The following is a 22126-nucleotide window of genomic DNA, read 5'->3' on the forward strand; positions in this document are numbered from 1 at the left end:
CTCACAGAGATCCGCCTGGCTCTGCCTCCCGAGTGCTGGGATTAAAGGCGTGCGCCCTCACCGCCCGGCCCTTATCATCTTTTCTATCAGTTCTTTCTTTTCTTACCCCAGTCCAGATGTATCCTTTTTATCTCTCTTGATGTCTTCCTTCTAACTAACTTTATTTTTTCCCTTACAGCTTATATACCCTGTGGGAGCCCACAGAGGTTTCCTAGTGAAATCTGAGTTTGCTTTACACAGCAGGGCTGCATTAGGGGATGGCTGGACCATGTACAAGGTTACCAGGTGTCTGGGATGGTCTGCACTTGGCTGGGCTGGGGGGGGGTCTTTTGCTTCACCCCTTGGCATTCCTTTAAAAGCCCTTTAATAGAGACAGAAGGGGCTGGTGGGCTTGGACCCAGGCCCTCCTGAGGCTACCCTATGTTTCTAACTGTCTCTCTACTTCTATCTACAAATTCCTCATTTCTCCCTGCTCAAGAGTACCCTGAGAGAATAAGAGGGAGCTGGTCTCCCTCAAATGGCACCAGGAACAGGGACACCCAGAGTACTTGGTGAAAGCTTTGGAAGAAAGCCCCTCAGGAAGCAGTTGGACCAGTCTGGTTATGTAAAAGTAAAGGTGAGGGGTTTTATCCCTGGGAGAAAAAGAAAAAATGAACTGGAAGGATGTCTGAATATAAGGCTGCAGTGTAGATTTCTTGCTATCTAGGTTTCTTTCTTTTTCTCTCCACTCTATCTTTCTATCTTAAGCAAAAAAATATAAGGCAGTGTAGGAAAATTTAGAAATATGGCATAAGAAAAAGATTCAGGACTAAGATAAGCTGCAAGACAGAGAAATTGGGTCCTTGATTTTCTATCTATGGGAATGCAAACTAGGAAAAATCTATCTTCTTTGAGCTTAACAGGTAGAAAAAAAAGCTCTTCTTTGAGCTTAACAGGCAGAAAAAAGATTCCTATGGAAGCTTTTGGGACAGCTAAAATGCTAAGTCCAAGCAGCAGAGGAAAAAGATTTCCCCTGAGGCAGATACAGACGAATTAGTTTCCTCATGGCATGAAAGCCAAAGTTTAGAGAACAGAAGTTTTGGAGAAAACTTATCAATCTCTCTCTCTAAAACAAACAAACAAACAAACAAACAAACTAAAAAGCCTTTTAGATCTTTGCTTCTCAGAGATTTCTCTTTCTGTAAGGGCATAATTAGATTCACCTGTTAAGGACATCCATGGGAAAATCACGTGTGGTTCGCTCCAAGAAGAAACAACAAACCTCTTGGAACAGAGCAAAACCTCTCTGCTAAGCTCTGTCTTTCTTTCAAGACAGGAGAAGCAGCAGTCAGAATCCCCGCAGGTTAGATAGAACTTAGCCATAAATGCTTGGGAGAATCGCCTGTAATGGCTTTAGAAACAAGCCTCTTGGAATATGGCAAATCCTCTCTGCTAGTAAAAACAGTAGCCAGAAGTTCCCTGCGGTTAGTGCCTAGTGAGAGAGTGCAGGCAGAAAGCCAAAGCACGGACAGCTTCCCCCAAGGTGAAGCTGCAACAGAAGCGGTAGGGGACCTGGGGAAGGGCTACTGGCAAGGAGAATGCAGTAAAGCTAAGCCTCTCCAGCTTCCGGTGTCTGCGGCATTAGGGGCTTTGTAGCTGGGGGAGGAGATAAGCCATGACAATATCCGGGGAGAAAAGCTGGGGGATGGGGGGACGGACGGGGGACAGCCTCTCTGAAAGGGCTCGAAAAAAGCTTTCTTTCATGTGCTTTCACTTTCTTTCACTGACCCCATAACTCAAAAAAGCAAGCCCCGAGGGAATTTTGCTTTGAGCACGGAGGGACCTGCCTGAATACGCATGAACGGGCAAGTACACTCAGCTTCGGGAACAGTGTCAGGAAAGAAAAACACCTAGCAAGACCAGAAATTTCTCGATCTCCTTTGGCGAAACAGCAAAAAGCTGGTTCAAATCTCCCGTTGCAAAAGCTAAACTATGAAAACTAAGCCCTGTAAAGGGAATCGGAAGTTTACTCCTTGACCCGAAAGGAACTATGGGAAATGGAGTCCGAAAGAGGGCTGATATAGAGAAATGCGTTCTGGGAAAGGTAGTTTTTAGGCTCAAGCTGGCGATACTGTCCAAAAACTGTTTTTTTTTTTCAGCTCAGGATGAAGTTTCTTTTCAAAGCAATGCTAGAAAGTTTAATCTTACCTCTGGGGAACTAAGATCAGACAAACAGCTTGCCTGTCAGGAGATGATTTAAAACACTAATACCATCGCTTCTCGGCCTTTTGGCTAAGATCAAGTGTAGTATTAAAACACTAATACCATTTGTCAACAAGCTACTTTAAAATCCTTAAAAAAAAAAAAAAAAAAAAGCAAGTGAAAGCAGTCCATACACTGAACATTGTTTTGGATATGAAGAAACTTATGGACAAATAAAAAAGTTCTTTGCCTCATGAACAAACAGCCTGCAATGAATGGTTCCTTTGCAAATCTAATAAGGAGACAAGGAAATAGGCATTCAAAAAGAAATGACTGCTTTATACATGGGGATCAAACTTCAGAAAATCTAAACATATCACAAAATAGTTGCTTCACTTGAAAGTTCCCTATTAGAAATCAATGCTAAATCAGAATGTTTGCCTAGTTAATGTACTGATGTTTGTGAGAATGGTCTGAGTTAAATAACTCTTGGTTAGAGTATATTACAGCTGCTAATAATAACAACAGGGGTTGAGAAGGTAATGAATGAGGTGAAAAATACTAAATCATGAAATGTTCTTCCTCAGAGTAAGCTAATGAAGAATGTGTTTCATGAAATAATGTCCATGTTCTTGACTCCTTTGAATAGTAGCAGTTTTGGTGAACAAATAACCTTGCTACAAAATATTTGGCCAACTGTCAGAAGAATTTTCAAAATGATATCAAAGCTGACTATAAACTCTGAACCTTAGAAATAATTTGCATATGTCCTGTCTTGTTAAGAGAGTCTTTCTAGTAGTTCTAAGAAAGTAGTCCTATAGAATGTAAGCTTATATTAGAGTAGATATTGTGTGAGTCCTTCTAATAGTTCTCAGAAGTATATTTGCTAAGGTAGTCCTATAGAGTTTCCTTATGAATATAGGCTTGTAAGAAATACAATTAAGTATATGTTGAATGTGAGTTTGTGAGAAGTGTAACTGTTGAATATAAGTCTAAATGTTTAATGTAAGCTTGCAAGAAGTGTAAATATGTACAGTGATAATAGTTCAATTAAGAGATTTGTAAATATGAGCCAAGCGGTGGCGGCACATGCCCATAATCCCAGTCTTCTGGAAGCAGAGGCAGGTGGATTTCTATGAATTCAAGGCCAGCCTGAGCTACAAAGTGAGTTCCAAGAAAGGTTCCAAAGCAACACAGAGAAACCCTGTCTCAAAAAATAAAAATAAAAATAGAGTTGTAAATTTGATTTGAATTTGGTTTGAATGGTGATGTTTATACCAGAATTATGTTAAGGTTAATGAACCAGAGTTTGGTAAAAAGCTAAGGGAATCTTTAAGTTGGATGTAGTTTATTAGATGCAGTTTGCATCAAGAGTTTTAGTTGAAAAAGGACTTGGCACAGCTAAGGCTGTTATAGACATCTTAAGACCCATTCCAAAAAAGAAATGCCATCTCTATTATCCTCTACTCCTGTATTGGGAGGTGTGGCAGCTATGGAGATTGCTGTGGAGTTTGTAAGCTCAATAGGAACCTGGGCCAGAGCTGAGTTAAGATCAGTACTCCCTCCTATCAGAGGCTGAGAGTTAAGGACGGGCAACTTTCTCTTGATAGCTTCCAGCCTAAGACAGAGTATGCTTGATGGGAAGCATATATCTATGAGGGGTAATGGAATAAATAATCATAGAGAATGACCTAAGACAGACCTCAGTCTATCTGATGGAGCCTGAGAAGCTCTTTAAAAAATTAAGAGGAGGGACCTGTGGGAGCCCACAAAGGTTTCCCAGTGAAACCTGAGCTTGCTTTTCATGGCAGGGCTGCATTAGGGGATGGCTGGACCACATTCAAGGTCACCAGATGTTTGAGATGGCCTACACTTGGCTGTGATAGGTGGAAGTCTTTTGCTCCACCCCTTGGCATTCCTTTAAAAAGCTCTTTGATAAAGACAGAAGGGGTTGGTGGGTTGGGTTTGGACCCAGGCCCTCCTGAGGCTATCCTATGTTTTCTGTCTGTCTGTCTGTCTGTCTGTCTGTCTGTCTGTCTCTCTCTCTCTCTCTCTCTCTCTCTATATATATATATATATATATATATACTTCTATCTGCAAATTCCTCATTTCTCCCTGCTTAAGAGTACCTAGGGGAATAAGAGGAAGCTGGTCTTCCTCAATACCCCAGCAAAATCTTTCAAGCAATATAAAAATTACAGTGTGGTTACATTCTATTATTCAAGTGAACAATTACAATGAATACAAGTAAAAAAACATATTTTCCATATCCTTTACATGATTAAACATGTTACATACTATAGGTGAAAAACAAGTTGTCCCAAGACCCCACATACATTCATACCCAAGCAACTTGTTACAGATGAACAGAGTGTAAGCAAGCAAGGTATATTTTCAGCCAGTTCTTTTGTTTGCAGGCTACATTTTGCAGTTACAAAGAAAGAACCAATCATTTTATTATTTATCTCAAAGGGTAATCTTATAAGAAATCTTAGAAGAATCACAAATATAAACTTTTCTTTTTTTCTTTTTTTTTTTTTTTTTTTTTTTTTTTTTGATTTTTCAAGATAGGGTTTCACTGTGTAACAGTCCTAGATATCCTGGAATTCCCTTTGTAGACCAGACTGGCCTCAAAGTTACAGAGATCTACCTACCTCTGCCTCCCAAGTGCTGGGATTAAAGGCATGTGCCGCCGCCACCTGGCTCAAATCTAAACTTTTATATATTAAAAAAAAGCATCAGTCGGCTCTATTTTAAATCCTCAGGGTGCACACCCATTCATCAACAGTTTTTTATATCAGGAAGCTGAGGGCAGAAATGGGTACAAGGAATTAATCATCACCCTTGATCACAACCCCTCCTAGCAAGAAAGCTACTTCAGCCAACAATAGCCAGACTGTCATTATTCTTGTTCCCTGACCTGAACGAGTACCTCACTCAGCTATTAAAAATATTCCTTTAAATTGTTTTTCAAGGTTTTTTTTTTAACCTCAAAGCCATTAACAAAAACATTTTAACCTAACCTTAGTCATTATTTAAAGCTTTGTTTCATCTATGAAACACACTGAAACCCATGAATACATCTCTCAACATTAAAAGAACTTAAGCTAATTTAGCTTCTGGGACTCAGTTGTTTTTCTCAATCAGCCACAGTTTATATGGCTCCTCAAGAGAATCTAGCTGTGTGACATTTCCTTGTTCTATTTTTCTATCCTCTGTAGCCATGTTTCATCAGGGGCAGGGGGCAATACTTAAAACAATTCAGCTTCGGAGGAACTCATCTTTAAAATAATCCACAGGTAAAAATGCCCAGTAGAATGGGATATTTGCACGAGAGACTCACACCACATTAAAGGCAGTGGAGATCCCCCCACACCCATTCACACCATGCCAGATACCAGAGAAAAATGGCAGTGGCAAACATGTAAAGACAAATGCAGTAGCAAGAGACATTCTGAGGCCAAAGCCTTCAGGGCCTTGCCTATCCAAGATTCACCTATCTGAGTTTTGAATGCTGGTGGGTTGATCCCCTGAAGTCAATAGCCACCTGCTGCTTCTCTGACATTGCCACCAGCCACAAAGGAGACAAAAAGAAGGGTATGATAGGCACTAGGATGCAGTGTATGGTCTATAGGCAAATGGCAGCACAGTCACCAGAGTTTTGGTCAAGGGCATTTTCTCTTTGGGGGATCAATATGTTAGAGCATGTAAGAAGTAATAGGGCCCCAGGTATAATGGTGTTTGCTTGTAATTGTCGCACTCAGGAAGTGGGGACAGGAAGACCAGGAGTTTAAGGTCACCCTTAGCCACATAGAGAGTTCAAGGCTAGCCTGGGGTAGGACTGAAACCTGACTGATTTGTGAAATCAGGTTTAGGAAGAGGCATTTGCATACCCATGTTGACAGCAATATTATCCATGGTAATAGCAAAGAGGTGGAAGCAGCCCATATGTCCATCGACAGATGAGTAGATTTATCAATTGTGTGTGTGTGATTATACAACAATACAAGTTGGGAAAAGAATATAATAGCTAGAGAGAGAGACAGACAGACAGATAGACAAAGAGAAACAGAAATTATTTGTGATCATTATTGTCATACCATATGGCAAGGAAATCTTGTCATGTAAGACAAGGTGAATAAACCTTGAGGACATAACATTAAGTAAAACAAGCTACCCACAGAAAGGCCAGTATATCTAAAGTGTCAAATTCATAGAAACTAATAGTAGAATGGTGGTTCCAGGGGTGAGAGAAATGGAAGAGAGTTTGTTGTTTAATGGGTACAGAGATTCGTGACACATACAAACAGCTCTGAGATCTGTCTCACAACAATGTGAAGATATTTCTCCACTGTAAACTTAAAAATGGTCAATATAGTAAATTTGATGTGTTTCTTTCGTGCTGGCAGTCAAACCTAGGGCCCTGAACATGATGTACATGTGTTCTACCATTGAGCTACATCCCCAGCCTTTGGTAGTTTGAGACAGGGCCTCCCAATGTAGGACAAGCTGGCCTCAAACTCGTTCTCCCGCCCCAGCCTCCCAAGTGCTAGGATTATAAGTATCCAACACACATGGTGGTTTATGTGGTTCTTTTTCACCACAATAAAAATAATATATGAAAGCCAGTAGTGGTGGTGCATGCCTTTAGTCCCAGTATTCAGGAGGCAGAAGCAGGAGGATTTTGTAAGTTCAAGGTCATCCTGGTCTACATAGCAAGTTCCAGGGCAGCCAGGGCTACACAGAGAAACCCTATCTCTAAAGACAACAACAAAATGTTTTGGAGCCAAAAAAAAAAAAAAAAGTCATTCTAGAGTTACTCATCACTTGATAGAATGAGTTGGGTTTGTTTAATAAAGGTTGTTCAATCTTTCCTCACTTGCCTTTTAGGTATTGGCCAGGTATCCAAGTCAGTGAAAGGAATGGCATCATTGCCCTGTGGTTATAAGTTTTCTCCTAAAGAACTGACGGAGCTCCGAGTCTACTGGCAAAAAGATGACAAAGCAGTGCTAAGTTACACCTCTGGGAAGACAGAAGTGTGGGCCCCGTATAAGAACCGGACTGTACTTGACATCCCTAGCAACTTCTCTCTTATGATCGGGTCCCTGGTCCTGTCGGACAGGGGCATATATACCTGTGTCATTCAAAGGTCTGAAGGAGGAGCTTACAAAAAGAGACACTTGGATTCTGTGATGCTGTTTATCAGAGGTTGGTAGGATTCTCTGATTTACTGATTTGTAATGTCCTTAAAGGCACATGTCTATTGATGTAGGTGACAATTTTGTCAAAGAAGGATGTGTCTCATTTCATATCTGAGGAGTGAGTTTCCAGTTTTACCGAAAATCTAACTGATTGTTCAAGGTGGGAAAGAAAATCTATCAATGTACTTTTCTACTTGTATAACAGAAGGTCACAGGAATCATGCCAGGCACTATAGTGGCCTGAAATGCCTTCTGAGTTGTAGGAACATGACTTTGATGCGAACTGCACCTGAGAAATATCTATTCTGGGTAACAAGCTAATTAGGTCACGGACTTTTAACCTTTCTGAGTAATTTGCACCCCTGCCTTTTTTCATAAGATATCCTTACCCAGCCCCAGTAAGAGTGGCCAAAACTTGTGGTAACTGAGTCACATAAGATAAAAAGGACAGTCAGAAGAGCGTGTTGGATCCCCGGGAACTAGAGTTGTACACAGTTGTGAATCGCCCAATGTGAGTGCTGGTAACTGAACTTGGGTGTTCTGCAAGAGTAAGTTAAGAGTTCATACTTGGAACTGCTGAGCCACCTCTCCAGCCCCAAAGGGCTAATCTTTAGATGGCTCAGAGTCTGGCAAGAGCTTCAGAGTAGTTATTCTAAACAGATGATCTTGTAGAAGGGCTAGGACACAAAGCTGAGGCTGTTATAAGCTCAGTCAGACATGGAAAAGATGGCTCTTACTGAGATAACTGTTTCTCAGTTTATGTTGATTGAGTGCTGTAAGCTAGCAAGCAGAAAATAAAAATGCAAACTATAATAGCTCAGGGACACATCAAACTGTTGGTTTTTTTTTTCTTGGTTTTATTTTTGGTTTTTGAGTTCTACTATGTAGCTTTGGCTGGACTGGAGGCTATACCCTCAAACTCAAAGAGATTCACCACCAATTTATTATTATTATTATTGTTGTTGTTGTTGTTGTTGTTGTTGTTGTTTTGGTTTAAAGTGACTTCAAAATTTAGGGTTTTCCCTTTCCTGGTCACCTGTCAGTATTTGCCCTTCTCCCATTTCTCCCAATGCCACTCTGCCACGTTAGAAGCGTTCCTTGACAACCTGTTTTAAATGAGAGCATCTACCTAAATATGTCCTGTGTTTCAGGCTCCGTGCTAAGTGATTTTAGTAATGGTGTCATTTCAGCCCTTCAGCCCTGGAAGCACGAAATTATTAACCCATCTTACTGATGAGCAAATCAAGACTAAAAGCCAATTAACTGGCCCACACACAGTCACAAGACAAACCCCAGCTGAAGAACTGCTCTTGGGGACCACTGACCTCTGCTCATGTGAGCTTCTATAGCACCCAGCCTTCTAAGAAGAAAGCTCAGCCTATGGACTGAAGTGGGGGGACTGAGTCCCACATGATAGGGGAGGAGTTCAATCTCTGATGTCTGAGTGAGCGAGCAAGTGGCTAGAAGATGTTTCCACACTTGGCTCTGAGTCTACTTCAGTGTCTTTCTTACTGGAGGTCAAATATGCAAATGATGTCAACTCCAGGGGACCTCTTTGTCCCTTAAAATGTTAGAGTAGCAAGGAATCAATAAAACGTCATGGCTGAGATTACAGACTTAATATTGTACATAGTTTTATCTGAGTACAAGTCTTTTTTTTTTTTTTTTAATGAGAAAGGTCTTACTCTTAGCCCAGGCTGGATCAGAACTCACTGTATAGCCCAGGCTGGCCTCAAACTCCTTCTACCTCAGCCTCCAAAGTACACCTGACTTACAGGTGTGCCCCACCATGCTCAGCTGAATATACTTTTTAAGAAGCAAGGCGTGTTGAACATGGACTTGGGGTGGTGGCTACTGAGTGCTGGGAATTAGAGGTCCAGCAGGGGCAAGATCAGAGAAGCTCCTGTTTCCTAGTTCTCGGGTTCGAGGGTGGCTTCACTCGTGTTCCTTACTAAATAAGCAGATAGAAGGAGCCACTTGTGTGCCTACAATATTAGGGCGGGAGGACAAGATGAGATAAACGGATATATAGCAAGCCACAGCTTCTGGTGTTGAGAAATGTAATTGTGGGTCTCAGTTCTGCTACAGGGTTGTGAGTCCCCCCAACTAGTTTATTTAGAAAATAAAATTGCAAACATCAATCACATCAAAGTTAGTGCTATTGAACATTTTATTTATTTTGTTTGCTGTTGTTGTTTTTTGTTTGTTTTTTTGTTTTGAGACAGGGTCTCTCTATGTAGCCTCGGTTGGCCTGGAACTCCCTCTGTAGGGCAAGCTGGCCTCAAACTCATAAAAACACACCTGCCTTTGCCTCCCCAGGGCTGGGATTAAAGGTGCCACCCTGGCTAGCTATTTTTATTTTTTTTAGGAGACAGGGTGTCACTATATTTTTCAGGCTGGCCCCAAATTTGTGGAATTCAAGCAACACTTCTGCCTCAGCCTGGGACTGCAGACATGGACTACCCACTTCACTTGGTCCATAACCCGTTTAAATCTACGTCCAGATCTCCTAAGGTTGTCATAAAGAGAAGGATTTCCAGAGGGTTTTTTCCCCATTATTTATTTATCTATCTATCTATCTATCTATCTATCTATCTATCTATCTATCTATCTATTATCAGCTTGATACAGAACAAATTCTTGTCCTAATAGTGAAATGTTTCACTGAGGCTTGCCCAGTGATGGAGTAAAACAGAGTTAACTAACAGGAACTCAATAAACATTCAGTTGTCTCTGCCGGGCGGTGGTGGTGCACGCCTTTCATCCCAGCACTCGGAAGGCAGAGCCAGGAGGATCTCTGTGAGTTCGAGGCCAGCCTGGGCTACAGAGTGAGTTCCAGGAAAGGCACAAAGCTACACAGAGAAACTCTGTCTCAAAACAAACAAACAAACAAACAAACAAACAAACAAACAAACAAACATTCAGTTGTCTCTTCCTCTCTTCAAATAGCGAGCAGTACGTCAACATTAATCCCCACGAACCTATTTCTTTCTCCAAGTGTGTTCCTACTTCCTTCAAGGTGAGAGACAACTGACACAACCAGTTCAAACTAGCTGATTTACTAACACCTTATGGAGACCTGCAAATTCGACCTTATTTGTCATTCTTATTGATTCCTGATAACTTATTTAAAATACACCTATGCACCTAGCTCTGTACCTGTGTATAACTGTATGCTCATCCTATCTCTAGCTCACTACCCGGTCCCTAATATAACTGACCTTGGAAATCTATCTGCGGACATTAAAAGGATTATGTGCTCAACCTCTGGAGGTTTCCCAGAGCCTCGCCTCTTCTGGTTGGAAAATGGAAAAGAGCTAAGTGGCATCAATACAACAATTTCTCAAGATCCTGGATCTGAGCTGTACACTGTCAGTAGCAAACTGGATTTCAATATGACCTACAACCACAGCATTGTGTGTCGCGTTGTGTATGGAGACTCTCAAGTGTCGAAGAACTTCACCTGGGAAAAACAACGTAAGCAACATTACACTGACAAGTGTCTACTCTATAGTATCCAAAAGAATAACCCAGCTACCTACATTTTAGAATCGAACTTACTGACTCTGATGGTAATTTGAGTCATGTCAGACATACAAGATGTTGTTGTAGAATATTATTTTAAGATGTGTTGCATTTGTTTATGGTGTGGAACATTTGTTTTAATGATGCAAATATGTGTTGCATTCTTTCATGTTGCATTTGTTTATCTCTGTGAGGCTGTGTTACTTTGCCTGTCTAAAACACCTCATGGTCTAATAAAGAGCTGAACGGCCAATAGGAGGCAGGAGACAGGATAGGAGGAGCTGGCAGGCAGAGAGAGTAAATAAAAGTAGAAATCTGGGAGGAAGAAGAAGAAAAGAGCAAGAGAAGAAGGAGAAGAGGACATTGGGGCCAGCCACACAGTCACACAGCCAGCCATGGAGTAAGAGTGAAAGTAGGATACACAGAAGTAAGAAAAGGTAAAAGCCCAGAGGCAAAAGGTAGATGGGATAATCTAAGTTAAGAAAAGCTGGCAAGAAACAAGCCAAGCTAAGGCCAGGCATTTATAATTAGGAATAAGCCTCCATGAATGATTTATTTGGGAGCTGGGTGGCAGGCCCCCAAAAGACTAAAGCCCAAAGAGTAAAGAGTAAAGAAAATTCAGCAACAGGATGTGTCATTATGACTTACTGACATCACTAAACAAGTATAATGGTGATAATACTAGACTAATTTTATTTTCTTTTAGTAAATGTTCTAAATTTTATAGGTCTAATAACTGCTGACCATCAGGTAGTCATTTTGAAGTTTATGTACTGTCTTTTTTGAAAGCACTAAATTTTGTCCTTCTTTGTAATTTCTCGACTTTGGCATTTTCCTTTAGGATATCCAATCCCAATGGTCCCATGGTATCAAACTATTGTCTTTTCTTGGAACAGATTTTTGTTTTTAGGACTACTCATTCACTCTGGGTGTGGGGTCAGAGCACTGAGCTCCCAAAGTCCTGACTCAGCAGTTAAGAGCATGGGCTGTTCTTCATGTCCAGCACCCACATAGTGGCTAACAATCATCTGTAACTCCAGTCCCAGAGGAATCTGATGCCCCCTTTTGGCCTATTGTGTACAGACATACATGCAGGCAAAACATCCATACATGTAAAATTAAAATTAAAGAAATCTTTAAAAAGAAAGCACAATGAATTTACTTTTCATCAGCTGGATTCCAGCCATGTAGTCAGCAGCTGGATCTATAACACATCTGGAATCCAGAAATAAGATAAGAAATGTAATATTTAAACTCAGAAATTAGATGGCATTTCAAGCTTTGATGTGGATGAGATTATGCAGGCAGACCAGGGTCACACACAGACACCATGGGAACAATGAAATTTAGAAGCTAAGAGGAAGAAGTGTCTGCCAAGAAAGATGAGTGTTACAAGTATAAACAGAGGAGTGTGCGATCTGAGAAGCCAAGGACAAGGTGGTCTACTGGGCCAAATGCTAAAATAAGCTCAAAGCTAAACTTCATCCATGAGGCTTGGTAACGGAGAAAATTAAGAATGAGGTAGTGTTTAATATTTGCTTATAAGCCAATCCAGAGAAACCAGAGAGGTTGTGTTGCTAATAATCCCTTCAGATTGTGTCCTTGTTCTTTCTTCAGATGTTGCTATTTCTCAAAGAGATTGAGAAATAAGTGGTCTAGCTGCTACCTCCATGAGGAGGACTGGAGGGCAGCAACACACACACACACACACACACACACACACACACACACACACACACACACACACACATCTCTCCTCTTTCCCCACCAGTCTTTGTATCCCTCCTGTGGTCCCTGGGAGACTAGAACTTCATCAGAAGCTAGCCCACAAAGTTGTCTTTCAGGACAGTGCCCTAATGCCAATTCATAGCCATTGTTAGTTCTTTTAGTCTCCCCAAAACTTAAGGTTGGAGGGCAAAAAATAAATCTTGAAGAGAATGTGAGGCGCCTCCTGAATCTTATGGCAGCCACTGTGTGGAGTATAACAGTGGAGATGAAGGATGTGGCGAGAACATGCAAGAGAAAGACAGAAGAGCTAGAGGAGAAAAAAGTAGGTATATCTAGCTAGATTATGACATCCCTAGTAAGACTTAGTCAAAAGAGCTACAGAAATGAGCTACAAAGATAATAGCTTTTAAGGTATCTCCTTAGAATCTCTCTTCATGCCAAGTTAGCTCAGTCAATGAAAACATTCAAGTTGCTTTTTTCACATTCAGTAGCTATCATTTGAATGTTAGCTGCCCCCAGGATATTTTTGGTAGGATTGTTTATGAGAGTGCTGGCAGCTGCGTGTCTGTGAGATGATCTGCAGAGTCAAGGGTTCTCCACAGGTGCACAGTGAAGAGGCACAGGACGGGAACCCGAGAGTAGGCTGCACATTACAACTGATGCTTATTCTTTTCTCTCCACAGCCCCAGAAGCCCCTCCTGATAGAAATTACCTAACTGAGGTGACCCCGACAATTTTGACAATACTCTGTTTGGCCTCAGCAATAATAATAATCATTGTGTACAGCAGTAAGTACTTCCTTATCATGATTAATTCCTGGAAGCCTAGACTCCATTAGTGCATCTCAGTACCTCTCTGGCATTCCAGGCTAGTCTTTGATCATATTTTGTAGCAAATTGATGGGACTTTAGATTTCAATTATTTTTCTCACCAAATTCTGTCCATTCATCATTAAAAAAAAATCCTGGATCCCTACTGTATGTCTAGTATTCTCCCAGGCATTCAAATTCCAAAGACAAGAAGTCACTTAGATCCGATCTGGAAGCTGACTGTAGTGGCACACATCTATAAACTCTGCACTCATGAGACTGAGATGGGAGCCAGAAAGCTAGAAACTGGACTGGGCTACACAAAAACTTTGAGGCCATAGTAAGGTCCTGTCTTAAAAGAGATGAGTGCATTTTAGTTCAAGGCTGTCAATTTCCCATAACTTTTGATTTCTTTTGGAGACACCAATGCTTTCAGACTACTTTGAAAGCATCTCTAATGCTGACTGACACTCTAATCCTTGGATTTGGAGGAAAAGAAAAATGACAAGCTTTAGAGGTAGAGCCTTTCTTGGAGAGAGGTCACTAAGACTTGAGAAGCTAGATGCCATAAGTGGTTTTTACCAACCCTCAATTCTTCAAAATATTTTTGTATCAAAGAGGCTGTAGTTGCTTAGAAGAGATGTCTAGGACACTATATGTTTTAAATTGGGGGCCTTAGACACGGTCTACCCTCAGTCTCAGTGGTTGACTAGAGAGGGCTTTCTGTTTCAGATCTACAGCCATAATACCCAGAAGGTATCAGCTAGACTAGGACTCACATCCACTGAGCAAATAAAATTAGAAGACCAACATCTGCTGACTTTATAACCTTCAATACACATAAACAAAAAAAGTTCAAAGCTCAGATAGCAGTCACCAGATACTATGCTATGAGAAGCTCACCTTAGGGGTAGGATACAAAAGCTTCGTGGGCTTATAGTGTTTCTAATACAAATTAGGTAATCTTGCTCTTCAGTTCAGAGTCTGTCATCCTCACCTCTACTAGTATTGGCATTTTGGGCCAAATAATACTTTGTTACAGTGGTATTCTACTATATATAAAATGTTTACAAGAGGAAGCTTCCTCATCTTTCAAAAAAAAAAAACAATAACAACAAAATGTCTTTCAGGAATTACCAACTGTCCCTGGAGATTGGGGGGAGGTATTGGAAACTCTCCCGGTTTAAAAATCATAGTCTAGTTGTAAGATTGTGGGAAGGCTTACTGAAATATACAGGCATGATTTATGAGATCCTCATTTGTTGTTATAATTTATGCTTATCTTCAAGTGTGTTTCAGAAGAAGGAATGAGGCAAGAAGAAGAGAAATCAATGGGATTTACCTAGGGCCTGTAGAAGCATCAGCTGAACAGAATGTCTGAAGGTACCCATCTTCCTTCCTTTTAGCTCTTCTCTACCCGTGTGGTATACATGGTATTATGTGGATTGTGAGAATCTTCCTTTCAGCACTGTGCTAGTTAACCTTTTGGACAACTGGACACAAGAGAGAGTTTTTTGGGGAAGAGAAAACATTAAATGAGGATTTCTCTCCATCAGGTTGCCTGTGAGCAAGTGTGTTGGGCATTTTCTTGATTGATGGTTGATGTGGGAGGGTCCAGACCACTATGGGTGGTGCCATCCCTGAGCAGGTGATCCTGAGTGGTATAGGAAAGGGGGATGAGCAAATGATGGGGAGCAAGCCCGTAAGTAGCATTCTTTCGTGGCCTTTGCATCAATTCCTGCTCTGTTTCCTGCTTCAGTTTCTACTCTGATTTACCTTGATGATGGGGACTATAACCTACAAGATAAAGTAAACCCTTTCCTATCGAAAGTTGCTTTAGTTTAGTGTTTTATCACAGTAACAGAAACCTAACTCGGACATAAAGTGGTACCAGGAGTGGGGTGTTGTACTCACAGACCTGACCGTGTTGTTTTGGGGAGGATTGTGAATGTGCTTTGAACTCTGGAAAAGTCATTGATGCTGAATGTTCAATGCTTAATGGAATGCTCTGTAGAGCTTGGAAAATAAGAGTGTTGAGATAAATGCAAATGATAAATGTCTAGCTTGTGAAGTTTCACAGGGAAGTTTGAGAGTATCTCATACATTCTATCAGGATTTTTATGTATGGTATATTTGTGTTAAGAATATGTGGTCTTGAGAATCAAGACAGTGCTGGTGGCCACTGGGGCCTGAGCATAATGCTCTGGGCTCTCAGTGATGGCTACAGCAGTTGTAGGCTCGGCTAGGGACTCTATCTCTCCTCCAGCCTGGTGAGGCAGGACCAAGAGAGGACCACCTTGAAAAGAGGAGGCTGTGAGAAACAGCAAGAGTGGCACTTGCCCCTGGCAGGCACCATGACTGGAACCATCAAGAAACAGATCCTGGATTCCAGGAAGCACCTAGACAACACAGAGACCTGGCCCAGGTTCCCAAAGGGCCTGGGAGCCCTGGAAAGCACCAAGACAACACCATGGCCTGATGCCCAGCTGGGTGTGGTGGGAAGTGAGTGAGTAGATGGTGGAGTAATGGGAGAGAAAGAAGAGAGCATGTAGGTTGTGGAAAATGTTGTTCCCTGGGAAAAAGTGAATTACACCGCCCATAATACAACCAGTTACAAACACAGGTGAGAGTGGGCCTATGCCTTTTTCCTTTGAGAAAACCAACCACTGTATGAGTCGCTGTGACTCCCAGAGCTGCATCCTCGCCCAGGAAGAAGGGCATCACCTGCAGAATGGAGACCCACAACTGACTGGACATGTCCGCTGTGTTCACTTCTCGTCATTAGCCTATCTGCTCATCTCTACGGTTGTGGTGGCGGTTCAACCTTGAGACTGGACGACTGTATGTTGAATTACAGTTTTACCATGTTGCATCTAACTTTGGCCACAGATTTATTTCCTTTGGAAGCTCTGGGGTGGGCAAACACTTGAAGACACCCAGAGGCCCCGCCCACCATGCAGAGTGGGCACGAAGGAGACACCAGAGATCCTGCCCAATGTGTGGCCCATGAGCCATTACAGTGTGCAAGTATGGGCTGGAGAGATGGGAGAGAAAGAGAAGTGGAACAGCGTGGGCACTATGAAAAAAGACAGGTCTGGAGATGCAAAGGTGGAGAGGAACAGCCTGATGTGAGTAGCCTGTGAAGCCACCTGAGGCCATGGGGAAGTCTTGGCCCATGCTGCCACTGAGGGCCATGTTTGGGTCTGTAGCCATGCAGCATCAGGTGTCTGTGTCAATGTCCATGGCCCATATCACCACCAAAAGTCACATGGTTGTCCCTGATTTGCACTGCCGTCTGGGATCATGCTGATATCTGAGGGCTGCACAGAGGTGGCCCCACCCTTCACTGGCTGCAATGCTAGGGAGAGCTGGCTCTGCCCCTCAACTGCCATGCTGTGGCGTGGGTGAGGGAACGATGCCCTCCTCCCCCCTTGTGACCTTTGGCAGGTGGGAGAGCTGGCCATGCCCCTTACCAGCTGCAGCACTCAGGACAGTGTGCCCTGCACCTCACCTGGGCAGCACAGTAGAGCTGGCCCTGGTGGTATGGGAGCCAGCCCTGAGAGGGTGAGAAAAGGAGAATTGACCCCAGCCCTTGCTGCCTGTGGCATTGGGTAAGCTAGATGGGGCAGTGCTGGAAAGCTCACCCCAGTAATGAGGTTTCAGGAGAGTTGGTGGGCTGACCAAACTCAGCCACCACCCAGGCCCAGATCCATGGCTATGAGTTGGCTCACCCCATCAGTGAACTTCTGGGGCATATTAAGGAGCTGGCCCTACAGATCCAAAGCTGCAGGGTCTCCATGACACAGGGCAACAACAGGCTATCCAAGAGGAGTCCTAGTGAGGATCCAATGTAGCAGAAGCCAGAGGCCTCAAACCAAACCATTGACCCATTGCAGTGAACATTTGCAAGTAAAGATAATATGGACCAAAGTGTATACTGTGTGGCTCACTGTGAGACAGTACAGGTTCCACAGTGAAATTGTTTTTGTCTTTTTTAATTATTTTATTTAGGGGGGTTGTAAGGACAGAGGGTAGATATAAAGGGACAGGGAGATGAGTGGAATTGGGGTGCATGCTGTGAAATCCACAAAGAATCAATAAAAAGTTAAAAAAAAAAAAGAATATGTGGTCTCTGGACTGCTGGAGCCTACAAATCAGCTGTGATTAACAAGAGATCTGCACCACTAAAGTGGAGCCTTTGCTTTACTGGGACTGGATGGTTAGCACTGCATGGATGCTGGTTAGCTGGGGCTGAGAAGTCAGCTGTGATTGAGAGGTCAGCATCACTGAGGTGAAATCTGGGAAGTATTTCTTCCTTGAGCTCAGTGCACAGATGCTGTGGTCCATGGGAGGCAAGACTGCATCTCGAGTGGATAGCAGAACTTGGTAATATCTAAGAGGCTCACATATGGGACTGGTTTTGAAAACATGAAGAAGTCACAGAGAGCAGCTGAGGCTTGGCACTGTCAGAGGCCACCTGCGAAAGTGAAGGTTCAGTTGCAGTGATGACCTTAGGATACTGGAGACACCAGCCCGGTGGAATGTCAATCAAAGACAGCAGCAGGTGTAGAGGGGACTGGCCCGAGTCTACCACGCAAACTCCATTTGCTGCAGAGAGCAGAGCCAGAGAATAGAGTTGCCCAAGCCCTTTTGGAGCCCAGAAAAATCATGAAGGAGTCCAGGACACTGAACACTGAGCATTCTTACTGTTAAACTTTGATTTTGCTTTGATCTGACTATAATTGTGCTCTGGATCACCGATTGGAATAAAGTATCTTAGTTTTGTTTTTGTTTTTAGTTACTTAATTTTTTTTGAGATTATAATTACATCATTTCTCTCTTCTGTTTCCTCCCTAAGAGTCCTCCCACTTATCCCTCCTTGCTCTCTTTCAAATATATCCTGGTGTCACTTGTACAGGAACCCACAGTTGAGAGATTAGACTTTCAAAGTGATGTTGAATTTTTTTTTTAAAGATTTATTTATTCATTATGTATACAGAAGAGGGCGCCAGATCTCATTACAGATGGTTGTGAGCCACCATGTGGTTGCTGGGAATTGAACTCAGGACCTCTGGAAGAGCAGTCAGTGCTCTTAACCTCTGAGCCATCTCTCCAGCCCGTGATGTTGAATTTTTAGACTGAACTTGTAAATTGAATTTTTAAGGTGATGGGGCTTTTCAAGTTATACAGCATTTTGTACTGTTATAGTAACATGAGATCTTGGGAATAAACAAGACCGGTTACAGTTTAATAGAGATGTATTTGTGTGTCAGATTGACAAGGAATCAATTGTGCTGGTTAGATTTTTTTTTTTTTTTTGCTAGCTTGACACAAGCTAGAGTCATCTGAGAAAGCCTTAATTGAGCAATTGACTCCATCAGATTATAGACAAGTCTATGGGGCATTTTCTTGATTGATGATGGATGTGGGAGGGCCCGGCCCACTCCTGGTGGTGCCATCCCCAGGCAGGTGGTCCTGGGTGGCATAAGAAAGCAGGATGAGCAAGCCCCGAGGAGTGAGCCATTAAGCAGTATTCTTTCATGGTCTCTGCTTGAGTTCTTTCTTCCTTTCTCATGTATACAGTGTTCAGCCTGCGTGTATCCCTGCAGGCCAGAAGAAAGCACCAGATCTCATTACCGATGGTTGTGAGCCACCATGTGGTTGCTGGGAATTGAACTCAGGACCTCTGGAAGAGCAGCCAGTGCTCTTCACCTCTCAGCTACCTCACCAGCCCCCTCTGTTTGAGTTCTTGCCTTCAGGTTCCTGCTTGAGTTTCTGGCCTGACGTCCCTCAAGGATGGACCGCAGGCTGTAAGCTGAAATAAACTTTCCACCCCAGTTGCTCTTGGTCAGTGTTTTATCATCACAGGAAAAGAGGCCCAACTGGGATAGGCAGCAAATCTGAACTCTTATACATTACCTCAAAAACTTTCGTCAGACTGTTAGGAGCTTGGGATCCTTTTCCTTTCTCTATAATGACATTTTCTTATCTGACATATTCCTTTGCTGTTTGTCACTCTGCCACCTTCTTGCGTCCACCTTCTGTCTGCCATTTGGTATCTTATGCTATAAAACACTGATCTGAGTTCCTGAGGTGACATCCTTGGCTAACTTCCTATTCCGAACGCCCGTTCTTTCCTGGCATCTCTTGCTCTTGGTGAAGGCAACTCTGGGTTACTGGTACAAACACAGTAACATCGTCTGAATTCTCTCCTTCATACTGACAGCATCCTACTGAAAAATCACTGAGTCAAATTTCATTTGAAAAATTATTCTGCCATGTCCTTCTCCCATTCAGAAACTCAGAAGAGAACCCAGGGCCTACAGGAGAAGCTTTCAAGCTTTACCTCTCTACAGTCAAAATGTCTTCATTTCTCTTCGTTCTTTTTCATGACACGGTTTCCAGTCACTTCATATGAAATTACTAGATACCAGCAAGTGAAAACTAGCATTTTGGATTTGGTCCTATGACTTACACATAAAATAGGACAATTGAAGTCCTAAATGCTCTTTCAGTTATTGGAGTGAATACAGTATCAACTTTTGTGAAAATTACAGTTAATGTATGTCAAATTTGTGTTCCCCTAAAACTCCCTGGTCTTTCATGTAAGAGAACATTGGATTTTTGAAATCTGGGGCTGACCTGAATGTGGTAGTACATGGCTGTAAACCTAATGCCAGCACTTAGGGAGCAGAGGCAGGAATACTGACTGCCACAGGTTTGAGGCCAGCCAAGTCTACAGAGTAAGTTCCAGTCAGCCTTGGTTAGAAGCAAGACTCTCAGGAAAAAAAAATCTGAGGCTGATATCAAGTCCAAGATAGTTATAAGCTCCATGCAGGGCTGAGCCCTCAAACCTGAAGGTTAGGGTAACACCAGCATAAGAAATGAGAGTTTGCAGAACTTGCTTTTAAAAAACAGAGAAATGAGTGAGGCATAGTGGCGCACGCCTTTAATCCCAGCACTTAGGAAGCAGAGGCAGGTGGATCTCTGTGAGTTCAAGGCCAGCCTGGGCTACACAGTGAGTTCCAGGACATAATAGTGAGACCCTGTTTCGAAAACGAAAGAAAACAAAAACATCATAGAAAATAATAATGTACTATTTTTGCAGAATCACTATTTCATCTTCATCTTATAAAAAAATCGATATACATAAGATCTTTCTATGTCCTTTGATGGGAGATAAACCTGAGGTTCTCAGAGGCTGAGTGGTCTGGCTGAGCTCTGTTTGTTCTTCTTTGGCCCCGCCATCATGGTCTGTGTGAGGCAGAACATCCCAGTGAGGGGGCAGTGGGACAGGATGGCTCTCTTCTCTGCAGTTGGAAGCAGCAAGGAGCAAGAAACATCTTTCCAGGCCATGGTCCCCAGTAACCTGCTTCCTCCAGTTTAGTCCATCTCCTACTTTCCACCATCTCCAGCAATGTCCTGTGAGGTCAAACTCCTCCTTCTGACAAGCCCATCCACTGGTCACGAAGACTTTAACACAAGAGCCTTTGGGAAAACATTCCATCTAGACTATAATCATCACACAGACTAGAAACAAACCAATAATCAAACTAGACGACCACTTATTGCTGCTACTCTACTCCACGGCAGCCTAGCTGTATGCTTTCCAAAGCAGTGTCTTAAATTCTCTCCCATTTTCTTTTCAGTTAAACATGTTACTCCTTAGAATGCCTTTTCCACAATGTTCCTCCCCTTCAGTTCTGTGATGAAGAGTTTCCCCAGCTTACTACACCTTCTGGCCAATATGCTGTACTTCCCAACCAAGTCATGAATCCACCTTTCTCCACACCGCCTTCTGTAGTAAAATCCACCTTTCTACATACTGCCTTCTGATAAGATAAAAAGGTAGATTATTGGAATCTACTCTGAAAAGACAACTACCAATTTTAAATATTTTACATGGGATTGAATTTTTGTATATTGTATACAAATTATGTATATTGATACACATTTGAGACTGATTTTGGTAGAAAATACTGGAGGAAGTGATAAGGCCGGGTGGAGAGAGGAGCTCGCTCTCTTCCAGTGGAGGATCTCTTAGGGGTAAGAACTAGTGGCTGGCTGCTCTGCCTCTCTGATCTTTCAGCTTTTACTCCAATATCTGGCTCTGGGTTTTTCGTTAATAAGACCATTTAGCAATTCATGTTACAGCCTTCTGTACCAAATCCACCTTTCTACATACTGCCTTCTATACTATCTTGATGAGTTCATGCAGCCCCATCTATGGACTGCAGTACATCACATACTACGTGGGTTTATTCTCATGTGTCTGGTTTCCCATCATTTTCCAGCCCATAAGCTTATTGAAAAAGGCAACCATGTCTGATATATCTTTACCACACATAAAATACTATCTGCAGCAACAATATGTGGTTGTTTGGAGTACCTGGTGCTTAATAAACATTTGCTTGGTGAATATTTACTGCATTCTTATGTAATAAAAATTAGGCCTTTTTAAAAAAAGATTTATTTATTTATGTGAGTGTTTCCCTGAATGTATGTCTGTGCCCTCTGAGGGCACCAGATCCTACTGAAACTGGAGTTACAGATGGTTGTGAACTGCCAGATGGGTGCTGGGTATCGAACCCGGGTCCTTTGGAAGAGCATCCAGTGCTTTTAACCACTGTGCCATATTCAGCCCCTAGGCTATTTTTATATTCCTTGGTTATCAAGATTAA

The 22126-nt window shown here is 42.4% G+C and overlaps 1 protein-coding gene and 1 pseudogene across 2 annotated transcripts in view; both read left to right on the forward strand.

The window, feature by feature from the left end:
- The window catches only part of Cd80 (CD80 molecule), a 40446-nt gene that overhangs the window by 15826 nt on the left and 2494 nt on the right, over window positions 1–22126 (forward strand). For both annotated transcript variants that reach the window (XM_076548851.1, XM_006975742.4), the window contains exons 2-5: window positions 7073–7390; window positions 10576–10860; window positions 13320–13424; window positions 14735–14828. In XM_076548851.1, the coding sequence (XP_076404966.1) occupies window positions 7105–7390; window positions 10576–10860; window positions 13320–13424; window positions 14735–14826 (768 nt within the window). In that variant the 5' untranslated portion in view covers window positions 7073–7104 and the 3' untranslated portion in view covers window positions 14827–14828. The remainder of the gene's footprint in view (window positions 1–7072; window positions 7391–10575; window positions 10861–13319; window positions 13425–14734; window positions 14829–22126) is intronic.
- LOC121821837 (U2 spliceosomal RNA) lies at window positions 2252–2334 on the forward strand (annotated as a pseudogene).

The sequence above is a fragment of the Peromyscus maniculatus genome, chromosome 12, assembly GCF_049852395.1.
Source record: "Peromyscus maniculatus bairdii isolate BWxNUB_F1_BW_parent chromosome 12, HU_Pman_BW_mat_3.1, whole genome shotgun sequence".
NCBI classification, from domain to species: Eukaryota; Metazoa; Chordata; class Mammalia; order Rodentia; family Cricetidae; genus Peromyscus; species Peromyscus maniculatus.